Below are 11,482 nucleotides of genomic sequence, written 5' to 3' on the forward strand. Positions count from 1 at the left end.
AAAGAGAGACAGATCCAGGAGTCCAAGAAGGTAATGAAAATGCACAATGTATTGACAACACTCTAGAACAGAGTAAAGGATATGTGGCAGAGAAAAATGAATGAACTCTGGTAATACTCCCCTTAGCTGTTTTAGCAGGCTAGCTTGTCTTGCTACTGAACAGAATTGCAAGTAAGCTAGAGCAACATTGGCCATAGGTATTGTTTACACTAGGAACCATTCAGTGGTTTGTCTGCTCCAGGCTTTGTTGTTTTGAAGTGGGTTCTTTTTCGACATAATTTGTCTGCCAGTTACTAACAGAAAAGTATGAAGTTGTTCTACATCTGTTGTAACTGCGGTAGACAGCACTGAGAGTTTGCCTGATTGAGAAGAGCTTTTAGCTACTGAATATCATGGATTTTATTATCTTATACGTCATTTTGTTATGTTATTAAATGGCACTTCTTTTCCCCAGACGCAAATCAAGGTCTCCTTCCCCTCGAAGGAGGTCGTCGCCTGTCAGAAGAGAGCGGAAGCGCAGCCATTCTCGCTCCCCTCATCACAGAACCAAGAGCCGTAGTGCTACTCCTGCACCAGAAAAGAAAGAGGCGACTCCTGAGCCAGAACCCTCTGTGAAACCAAAGGAGACTGTTGTTCAAGAGGCAACTTCAAACAGGCAAGTGTGATAACTTAGTGTGTAGAACTGTATGTTACCTTTGAAAAAACTGAAGTTATCTTAATACTTGTATGGAGCTTGACTTGGGGGAATAACGCTTGCTTCTCTCTGTCCTGCTGCAATGACTAAAGAATTTATTAAATAATCTTCAGTAAAATTTTCTTTTTCCTCTGTAGAATTCTCAAGGCAGTGTGCGTAGCTGCCACTGGAGTTTCATTGTCTTGGTTATCTTTTCCATTTTGACAATGTCAGCTTGTTTTCTAGCAAGTTGACATATAGTCCGTATGTTACTTTTCCTTTACTTTGAATCATTGGACTGTGTTCTAATTCTTTCCACAGTTTTGGAGCAGGGTGTCTTAGCATCATGTCAGAGGATGGACAGAAGAATGTTAATTGTGGGGAAATATCTTGGCAGCTTCTTAAATGTTATTCCAGGGCTATGGTTTGTATGTGCTTATAAATTCTTTATTTCTAACAGTGATATCCCAAAAGCTCCTAAACCTGAACCTCCTGTACCAGAGACTAAGGAAGCTTCACCAGAACGTAATTCAAAGAAAGAGAGGGAGAAGGAAAAGGAGAAGACTCGTCAAAGATCCCCAACTCGGTCCAAGTCAAGGTCAAGATCTCGTTCACGTTCTCCATCTCATTCTCGACCAAGAAGGCGTCATAGATCACGGTCAAGGTAGGACTTCAATTTGTCTTGATTGTGAAGGTTGAGAACTGAATATTTTCTTCTGAAGGTGCCACTTAATGTAGTGTTCTCAGTTAAAGTAGTGATGTTTTTTGAGATGCTGAGCTGTGGATGTTTTAGGCCAAATGAGAAGTACTTTACATACTTAGTGTGATGCACTTGGAGAAAAGCAACTTTGCAGTCAGTGCCCCGAGGATAAACTTCCTCAAATCTGAACATTAGATAGTTGCTTTTCATTTGAATTTTTGATTGTGACAGGTCTTACTCCCCTAGAAGGCGACCAAGCCCGAGACGACGACCATCTCCAAGGAGAAGGAGCCCTCCACGGCGAATGCCTCCCCCACCCAGGCACAGAAGAAGCAGATCCCCTGTGAGGCGGTAAGATGCCCTTTTATGAGACAACTGAAAACGTTAAACTTTGAAAGTTAAAGGGAACATTAGCTATGAGAAACAAGCGGTGTCAAAATTACTTTGTTCAAAATTACCTCGTTCAGCTTACCTTAGTAGTGTCGGGCATATATGATTTGAGTGATGGAAAAACTGCAGTGTCATGTTTCATAAATGTGTCATGGGGAAACAGAACAGTAGCTGTGAAATTGAGTTGAAATGATGATGAGAATTCCACCTTTTTGAAAAGTGGCAATTTCAGAACTGTAATTTCTTCGACTAGCTCTGGCTGGCTCCCAGTGTAGATTGACATGGCACCTTTTATTATAAGTCTTAATACCTCTTCTTTTCTTCCCTGAATAAAAAAATAGAACAAGTAACTGGATTTTACTCATTGAGAGCTTTGAAATTTTTACTTATAGTTCCATCACGTAAAATTAAATTAAAAAATTAATTTGACTTGAAATTTATTTCTACATGTTCTTTTACTTCAGTATCCAAGGTCGTCTCTGTTGTGTTGGAGGTTACATTTTGGCAGCTTAAGCAGTTGTTCTAGTAGCAAAGCTCTGAGTTGCCTCGCAAAGAAAATTATCTAGTTACAGCAATGTCAAAATAGACATTTATCTTCATAGGAAGGGAACGGATTCCTGTCCTCTTCGTAGGAAGAGAATTAAAGTCATGCTTCCTTTGCACAATAGTTGTTCTTTTTTAGGAAGGAACAGTTCTTCCTTTTTATGACAAGGTGATGACTGCTTTTTTTCTTTCTTCTGAGTTTGTAAAGATGTTCATTTCACACAGTTACTGGGAAAACTGTGAAAAGTATCCAACATGTATGTTGCAAGATGTACAAGAGCTCCCTTTCAGCAAATGTTTATCTCACTCAAGGTAGGGTTTCTTTTTTCCAGGTTCTCAGGAATTCTGCAGCCAAAGGTGGATTCTGCAGGTACACAATTGCAACAGAACTTGCCACAAATTTTGCCGCAGAATTCTAGAGGCCCTACCTTTTTAAAATCACAAAGTAAAGATGAAAGACTAAAGCATAAGAATGGGCAGACTGATTCTCAGTTGTTAAGTTGTTAAGTTATCTGAAATCTTTACTTCCCGATATAAAAACCTTTTTAGTGTACTTGTACACTAAAGTCGTAAACAGATCTGTTCTGAAGATCATCAAGTCACATGTGCTAACACGGAGAATTCTCTTAACCATCCAAAAGTTAGAGTGCCCCAACAAAACTAATTGCTCCCAGGAGAAAAGCTTAGTTGTAGTCTGTAGATGGACAGAAAGCAAGCAAAGGTAACACTAACAATTTTTTGCTCACTATGTAGTTTTAAAATAACTGTGAAAGATTGGTTATTATTCTCTTCTACAAACCAAGGGTGGAAGGCTGTCCACCAGGTTTTGGAAATTCTGTTGTATGTGGCTTTAAATATATGCTTGCAAACAAATGCAATTCTGTGCTCATGCTCAAACATTTTTTAAGCTGGCCAGTCAGAACCTAATACTGTGTTTGATTTACAGGAGAAGACGGTCATCAGCATCCTTATCTGGCAGTAGCTCTTCCTCCTCCTCCTCACGTTCCAGATCACCACCAAAGAAACCACCTAAAAGAACTGTATCCAGTCCTCCTCGGAAAACACGTAGGCTCTCTCCTTCTGCAAGCCCTCCTAGGCGGAGGCACAGACCGTCCCCACCGCCGAGTCCGCCTCCAAAACCACGCAGGTCTCCAACACCGCAGCAGTCAAATCGTACAAGAAAAAGCCGTGGCTCTGTTTCACCTGGCAGAGCATCAGGTAATGAAATAAAAACACGGCTCTTCCAGCAGCTTTATCATTTGTGCTTTCATTTGCTCAAAAGATGGTGTGTGCAGTTTGTATGAGCAGAAAACCATGCAAGAATGTAGTGAATTGCAACCAAGTTGTTTGATTTTTGTCTTTTAGCACCCAAACATAAGAGTACTGAAAAAAGAGAATCTCCTTCGCCAGCACCAAAACCAAGGAAAGCAGAACTGTCCGAATCAGGTATGACTCTCACTTTCCAACACTGGTTTTGGGTGGGATTTTGATCAAAGATGCATGACAATAAGGCAGTTGTTAAAGTGCTGGAACCTCTTGATAGGCTGGCATTGAAAGCAAGAGTTTTCAGAAGCATGAAGATGATCACTCCTACTCCCTCAAATAGTTCTATGCAAGCTTTCTTGGAAAAAAGTTCCGCCAAATTATGCTCCAGCCTCAATGTTATCTTAAGATTTAAGAAAAAAAAAGCATGCCTGTTGGTCCACTGCAGTAGAACTTTGCTTCTACCTGAATAAGGCAAATTTGTATCTTCAGTTTAAATATTCTGTTTATGTTTGTGCCTTTTCAGAAGAAGATAAAGGAGGTAAAATGGCTGCAGCAGACTCTGTTCAACAGAGGCGTCAGTACAGAAGGCAGAATCAACAGTCTTCATCTGGTATGGATGACATAGATTTCCTAAAACTGGAAGTAGTGTTGGCTTCAAATAGTGATTAAAATAATTTTCTATGTGCACTGCAGTGATACTGTAAATTTAATTCTAGTTTTTCCACTCTTGCTTATTAACCATTAAAAACTATACTTTATTCTTATGGTATATCTCTTGTTAATTGGTTTACATGTTTAGAATTTTCACTTTTAAACTTTTACCATCAAACACAAGTATTATTTGCTATGGGTTACTTAATCCGTTGTTGCAGTAAGATATTTCCTGATTTTTTGGGCTCTTGTAAAGCTTGAGGTCAGTAAATTAACCTGGGTCTGGTGTAGGATTTTGTCCACTTAATGCTTCTGTAAGTAACTGTAGTTCACCATTCATACTGCCTGGCTAGTCAGATTTTATGTGGACAGTTAAGTTGCTGCAAATATTATTACCCAGCTCCCATGGTTTAATTTATTGCTTGACTTCACCTAACATTTTTAGTTGAACTGCTTTTAAATAGAGACTTCTTGTTCTGTGGGAGTGGAGGTTAGTGCTGCAGTTCAAACCGCAGTTATAACCCTCTTGGTAACTGCGTTAACTGTGTCATGAGAATCATCTTCCAGAGAGTGATTGTTCTACGTTTATAGATTCTGGCTCTTCATCCTCATCTGAAGAGGAAAGACCTAAAAGATCCAACGTGAAGAATGGGGAGGTTGGTAGACGCCGACGCCATTCACATTCACGCAGTCCATCACCGTCTCCACGAAAACGACAGAAGGAATCTTCCCCTCGGTAATTTCTTCTTAAGTTGAACATAACGGATGTCTTTTTTTCAGTCTGTCTACCTAATGTTGCTTACCTGCTAAGCAACAAGCAACAAATACACAACGGAATTGTCATGTCTGGTTTTGCCAGTCTTGTTTCAAAATTGTATCCTCGTTATGCTCATTTGTTAAGAATTACCCTGCACTTTATTTGAACATGTTTGGTTTTGCTTGGATATATGCCAGATAGATTTGTCTTGTTTTATTTTTCCTCCACTGCTCTCAGGATGCAGATGGAAAAGAGGTGGCAATCACCAGTGATGAAAAGGTTGGTTAGAAATTGATCTGTTACATAGGATTTACATACAGAGAACCATTTAGACAAGCTCTCATTTATCATGGATAAGTACTTGCCATCCTTTGGACTTCCACAGTCAAAGTAGTAAGGTGAGGGAAATTCAGACTGATGTGAACCTTAATGTGTTGGATCTGGGACCGTTTTACTGACAAAAAATACGATCACCTGTTGTCTCCTTCATTGCTCCCTGTTTGTTAATTCACGTAAGCTCGTTACATCTGATAACATCAATGTTAACAGCATCTTACTGGTGCCTGAAAACAACTGAATGCTTGCTTGTTTCAGGGGTTTTCTTACTCCATCCATGCAGATTTGAAAGATGGGTGAGCATTACTTTGTATTCTTGCTGCTATTGACATTCTGGCTAAAACCCATCCGTAGACGTGCAACAGGTGATTTAAGATCTTCATGCTCTGGGTCACAGATAATTGGAATTTTCAAGTCTCATTTCTCTGTTCATTAGATATTTGGGACTAGTAGTGAACACCTACTTTATTTTTTTTATATAAGCAGTATTGTTAACACTTATTTGTTTGCTCTGCATTGATGTCAGAATACAGGAAGGTGCAGGAAGCTGGGTGCTTGATGGGGTTATTAATCCCATATAATGACCCTTGTGAGCACTCTGTAATTATGACTTAGCTAGCATACACTCACAGCATGCATAGTGATACGTGAGATTAAGTATGACTACTTCTACTAATGTAGACCATTCTAATTGCAGATCTTGTCAAGCCATTCTATGTAAAACAGATTGCAGTTCAAAGATCTTGATCTGTTTTGCAGCATACTAAATTCACCTATTGCCTGTTGTGTAAATACATATTTAATTAGGGCAACAGGGACATTTGAAGGCTTGATATTTTTTTGGATCACAAAAGAACATTGTCTTTTGGAGCAAACTCTTATCTACACAAAGTGTAACTCATTGCCTCGGAGAACAGTGCCAGCAAATTTGAAATCAAATCTCGGTTTATGTAGATGAGCTGCTTTGCTTTTTCATTACCCTCCTTTTTTTTCCTTTATGCAGTCATTTGATTTTAATTGCTTTAGAAAAGAAAAGGAATGTTTTACTTCACAAAATACCAATATTCTTCTGTAAATCTCCAGGAAATTTTGTGTTTGATTAAAATTTCCTTTCCCAGAAGTCTGTTGTAAACCTTGCAGAGCAGAAAACGGCTCATTTTGTGAATAGTTCCCATGCATTAATTTTTTTCTCTGCATTTCAAGAAATAAGTCATTTTGGATTTCAGATCCATAGAAAAAAACTTTTGAAGAGTACAGTTGCACAGTATTTAATCTGATCCAACTTCAGACCACTGCTGAATGCAGTTTTGTTCTCCCTGACACAGCTGGGCCTTCCCAGTTCCTCCCTCGTGTTGGATCTAGCGATCATGTCACTGCATGGCGACAGAGGTGTTTTTGTTGGATTAGTCTCCTGGTGGATCAGTAAACTGGTCTGACTCATTAGATGATCACTAGCTTCAGTGCAAGGGAAATGGCAGAAATGAGCTTTCAGGAGGAGAAAATGGCCAAGTGTTGGGCTTCCTTTTTGTCTACAAGATGGGAATAGAGCAGGTTAAGCAGAATATGAAATTGTCTCATGACTGCTGTAGAGGGCTCTGAAAATTACAGTGAAATTACGTGTTGTCTCACTCTCCTTAGAAAGGCGAGGACATTTTTTCCATCTTCTAATAGAATTTCGTTTTGAAGTGCATGAACACCATGATTTTATATAGCGAAAGCAGAACAGAAAAGAATCTCGCAGCTCAATTGCAACGTTTCTGAGTAACCCCTTTGTCTCTTTAGTAGGAGGAGGAGAAGTCCATCACCACCCCCAGCCAGGAGGCGACGCTCTCCTTCACCCGCCCCGCCTCCTAGGCGGCGGCGCTCACCTTCATTACCTCGTCGAAGGTACCGTGTTGTGTTTTTGTCATGAAGTGGTTGCTTTTGGTTCGTTGACGTCCAACTGTGACGTGTAAAAAGAAATGCCATAACTGAGGAAACCAGTCCCCTGTTTCACAGTTACTGAGGGGAGTATGGTTTTGCTAGTGACATTTTGTTGTGATGGGTATGTGGCCTGGATTTAGTTTTTAAAAGTTTGATATTAAATAAAGTTTTAAAGAATTTTTAGAGGAATTTTTTTTCCTTCCTTTGGGCAAATTGCAAGACACTTGTAACTGTGTGGCACCTGAACATTTGTTGTCTTTGTAGGTCTCCATCACCACCCCCTCGCAGGCGCTCACCTTCTCCACGGAGATACTCTCCGCCGATACAGAGACGATATTCTCCTTCACCACCACCGAAGAGAAGAACGGCTTCACCTCCTCCCCCACCCAAACGAAGGGCATCGCCTTCTCCACAGTCCAAACGCAGAGTCTCCCATTCACCACCGCCAAAACAAAGGAGCTCGCCAGCTGCTAAAAGGCGTTCACCTTCCATATCTTCCAAGCACAGGAAGGGATCTCCTCCCAGTCGGTCCAATCGGGAAACGCGTTCTCCACCACAAAACAAAAGGCATTCACCTTCACCACGGCCTAGAGCTTCTCATACCTCTGCAAGCCCACCGCCACCACGACGGGGAGCGTCAGCTTCACCCCAGAGAAGGCAATCTCCATCTCCAAGCACTAGACCCATCAGGAGGGTGTCAAGAACGCCAGAACCTAAGAAGACAAAGTAAAAAATCCATCTTCATTGTTGGTGGTTTTCTGAGGGGTTTTTGCTTGTTTTGATTTAATTTGGTGGGAGTGGCTAGGGAATCGCAGTTCAGTGGTTCTCATCTTGAGATTGCTCAAGTGTTGGTTGCACTTTTCAGCATCCACCATTGTAATGTCGATTTTCTGAAGTTACTTGGATTGGAAGCATCTGTTAAAATAAAGTGCAGGGAGGAGCATTAAAGAGGCTTTATGCAGGGTTTGAGGAGTCTTCTGATAGCACAGCAAAGCACTGCAACTGAGCAGGTGAAAAGAACTTTGAGAGAAGTTTTGTTCCTAGCTTTGTTCAAATAAAAATGAACTTTATCTTATTTTAAAGCTAACTGCAGAAGGGAACCAACACTCTTCACTAGCTCATAAATAATTTCATAAATGATCATCTAAACTCAAAAGCCATTTAGAATTTTAGCAGTTTTCCTCGGTGTGATGCTGCTATTACAAGCAGATAGACGAAGTATGGTGCTGACTTTCTTAGTTCAGGAAGCAAATGTAGCTGAATGTAGTGTCTTGTGCTCTTTCTTCATAGGACGACAAGATAGCATAGCTGTTCTCTTGACTTTTAATGTGGTTATAAATCAGCTGTATCAGAAGAAAGGGAGCAATCATTCCTAAACAACAATGGCGTTACTGTTTAAGAAGCTGTTAAGTTGCAATACCCTTTGGCATTACAGATCCACAATGGCATTAAGATTGTTTTGCCTTTTGGAACATATGCCAGCAAAGCAACTAATCGTTTTTTAAGTGGCAGCGTTACCAAGTTAGAAGCACACATGTTCATTTAGCTTTTTTGTTACTTTGTACTTCCTTGTTTTGTCTCTTCTGTCTCTAATTGTGGCTCTTTTATTTTTAAGGGCTTCCACGCCAAGTCCACGGTCTGCGAGACGGGTGTCTTCATCACGGTCTGCATCAGGATCACCTGAGCCAGCACCAAAAAAACACCAAGGACCTCCATCTCCTACTCGGTCTCGTTCCCCTTCTGCAAACTGGTCACCTGCAAAGAAGGCAAAAAGCCCAACTCAGAGCCCATCACCTGCAAGGGTATTTGTTTGCTAATAAAAGCATTTCTGCTTTGGGTTATATGGGGAGGCATTTTCATGAAGACTTTTCCATGTTAAAAGCTTCTTAAAAACAATTTGTAACATAATTTTTTCAAACTTAACATCTCTAAGTCTGAAACCAAGTGCTATTACATCTAAATTTTAACTTCTGGAAAAAAATACTTCCTCGTTTCATGAGTCTACATGAGTCTCATGGTCTACAAAGTGATATGGTCTTATTTATGCTTAGTAGGCTTAGATTAATCTTAATAGGAAGAGAACAGGTTGTTTGGCATCCTTATCTGTTCTCCGTAGGTGTTTCCTAGGGACATTTCCATTCTTTGCCGGAGGAGTGTTTGAGGGAATTAATTTTTGTGAAGAGGCTTGCCTGTCATTTCTACGACCAGCAAATCGAGTTTGCACGGTGTTACGTTCTGGTTTGAGACACAGCACAGCCGTGTGTTGCAATATCTCTTCTGAGAGTTTATTGGAAATGTGACTTTCCCCCAGTTCTGAAGATGGTGTTGAGCTCACTGGGTTTCAGATGTTGCCCAGTCCGTTCAAATTTCCCAGGATGGCTGTGGGCTTGGTTTTAATGACTTTGTGAAGCCTTAGGAATGAGTTGTGATGTCTGTTGAATTGTTTGTTACAGAATTCAGATCAAGAAGGGGGTGGAAAGAAGAAGAAGAAAAAGAAGGATAAGAAGCATAAAAAGGATAAAAAGCACAAGAAACACAAAAAACATAAGAAGGAGAAGGCGGCAGCGGCTGCAGTAGCTGCTGCTGTGGCTGCGGCAGATACCACCTCAGCACAGGAAGACCAGGAACCAGAGACAGAACCCAAAAAGGTAGGGAGTTGGTACCTATGCTTTACTTTTTAGGAGACCACAATAGGAAAATAGGCGGTGTTGAATGTACACGGTAGCCTTGATATTCTAAACATCAGTCCTACTTCAGCAGTGTATCTCGGGACTTTACGTGACGATTTGCTGTTCTGGGAGGGCTGCAGCCTGGCTTAGCTTTCAGTGTTTGAAGAAATGCTTTTTCTTTGTTTGAAGGAGACAGAAAGTGAGCCAGAAGACAACCTCGACGATCTAGAAAAACACCTGCGAGAGAAGGCACTGAGGTCGATGAGGAAGGCGCAAGTGTCACCACCATCCTAGGCTGAACCCTTTGATATAATGTACATTTTATTTGGTTTGTACTCAGAATTCAATTTCAAATTGCTAAATGTGTTTGAGCTTTAGAATATAACATTTGTTGTAATAATTGCTAGGTTGAGGTTCACCATGTACAAAGGGCATGGATTTACATTACAAGAGGTGTCCACAGTGTACTAGTGACATTCTTTCATTGACAGTCAACATAATTTCATTTAGAGTGAGGCTTTTTAGAAGCAGTAGGAATTTGTTTTGAAGGGTTTAAACATGACCGTCAGTTCCCTGGTTTCTTTGAAATCCAACAACGCCCTTAGCATAACTTGTGAGGGTCTCATTTGACTTCTTTAGTATCCACTTACATTACGCTACTAACCTTTACGGTTTGTAAGCTTGCCCAGAAGTAAAACCACTGCAGAATGACCAAGGAAATCCATATTTTAATGCTTTCTACTGTTGCCTGTATAGTCTCCATTAAAGCGAATCCAGAATAGCAATTTAGAATGGTACATAAATGAAAGCATGTTGTTTACCAGGACACTGTGGGTTTATATTGATGTAACATGTTGATTTGGAACACTGGAATTTCATTTGTATTTTTATGTTCTTTTTTTAAAGGGCAGTTTCCATGATCAGCAGTCCCAGAAAAAAAAAAAAAAAAAGAATTCCTTCAGTTACATAAATTTTGTTTGTGAGATGTCGTTGCCCCATTCATAAATCTTGTCTCGTTATGGTTCTTCGGAATGGTGTGAGCAACTTTCAGAGATGTGGGCTTTGAAAGTTTGAGGAACCTGAACTTTGGATATTGTCATGTTTTCACTGTTTTTTGTTTTTGTTTTTTTAACTAAAGCTATATAAAGCTTGTGGATTAAACAAAATAAATTTCTAAATTTAAACAGATGTTGGCTATTTTTATATGAACATTGACATTTGCTAATCAGCTTTCTTTTGTACAGGATTAACGAATACACAGATAACGAAAAAGTATTTGATCCGGTCTGCTGGCTTCTGCAAAACCAGGGCTTTTGTTTTTAGCTGTCGTGGGGGTAGCAGAAATAGCCCTGTGTTAATTCAGCGATGCTCCTCTTGTGTCTGGATTGGTGTTCTTGCAAAGCAAGAGTAAAACAGTCTACCCGCTCAGCGCTCTGTTAGGATGGATAAGATTAAAACAAAATATTTGCTGGTGAAAATCCCTTGTCGTAGCGAGTGAAACCTTTCGAGGTCCTGCAATAAATGAACGGCAGGTTGGTGTTAACGTAGCGACGAGATTGAGTCCTGGAGACGCT

General features: G+C 40.3%; 1 protein-coding gene across 1 annotated transcript in view; it reads left to right on the top strand.

Annotated features, from left to right (window-relative positions):
- The window catches only part of SRRM1 (serine/arginine repetitive matrix 1), a gene marked incomplete at its 5' end in the record, with an annotated part of 14,240 nt that extends 3,144 nt beyond the window's left edge, over positions 1 to 11,096 (top strand). Inside the window, 13 exons of the mRNA XM_010194529.1 lie at positions 1 to 30; positions 455 to 655; positions 1,134 to 1,337; positions 1,620 to 1,724; positions 3,253 to 3,524; positions 3,672 to 3,752; positions 4,096 to 4,182; positions 4,815 to 4,959; positions 7,099 to 7,203; positions 7,504 to 7,965; positions 8,855 to 9,041; positions 9,693 to 9,887; positions 10,098 to 11,096. The exon at positions 1 to 30 is cut by the window's left edge and continues 83 nt beyond it. Of these exons, the coding sequence (XP_010192831.1) occupies positions 1 to 30; positions 455 to 655; positions 1,134 to 1,337; positions 1,620 to 1,724; positions 3,253 to 3,524; positions 3,672 to 3,752; positions 4,096 to 4,182; positions 4,815 to 4,959; positions 7,099 to 7,203; positions 7,504 to 7,965; positions 8,855 to 9,041; positions 9,693 to 9,887; positions 10,098 to 10,202 (2,179 nt within the window). The remainder of the gene's footprint in view (positions 31 to 454; positions 656 to 1,133; positions 1,338 to 1,619; positions 1,725 to 3,252; positions 3,525 to 3,671; positions 3,753 to 4,095; positions 4,183 to 4,814; positions 4,960 to 7,098; positions 7,204 to 7,503; positions 7,966 to 8,854; positions 9,042 to 9,692; positions 9,888 to 10,097) is intronic.
- Between the last annotated feature and the right edge of the window lie 386 nt (positions 11,097 to 11,482).

Source organism: Mesitornis unicolor, unplaced genomic scaffold (genome assembly GCF_000695765.1).
Source record: "Mesitornis unicolor isolate BGI_N332 unplaced genomic scaffold, ASM69576v1 scaffold37971, whole genome shotgun sequence".
In the NCBI taxonomy this organism is placed as follows: domain Eukaryota; kingdom Metazoa; phylum Chordata; class Aves; order Mesitornithiformes; family Mesitornithidae; genus Mesitornis; species Mesitornis unicolor.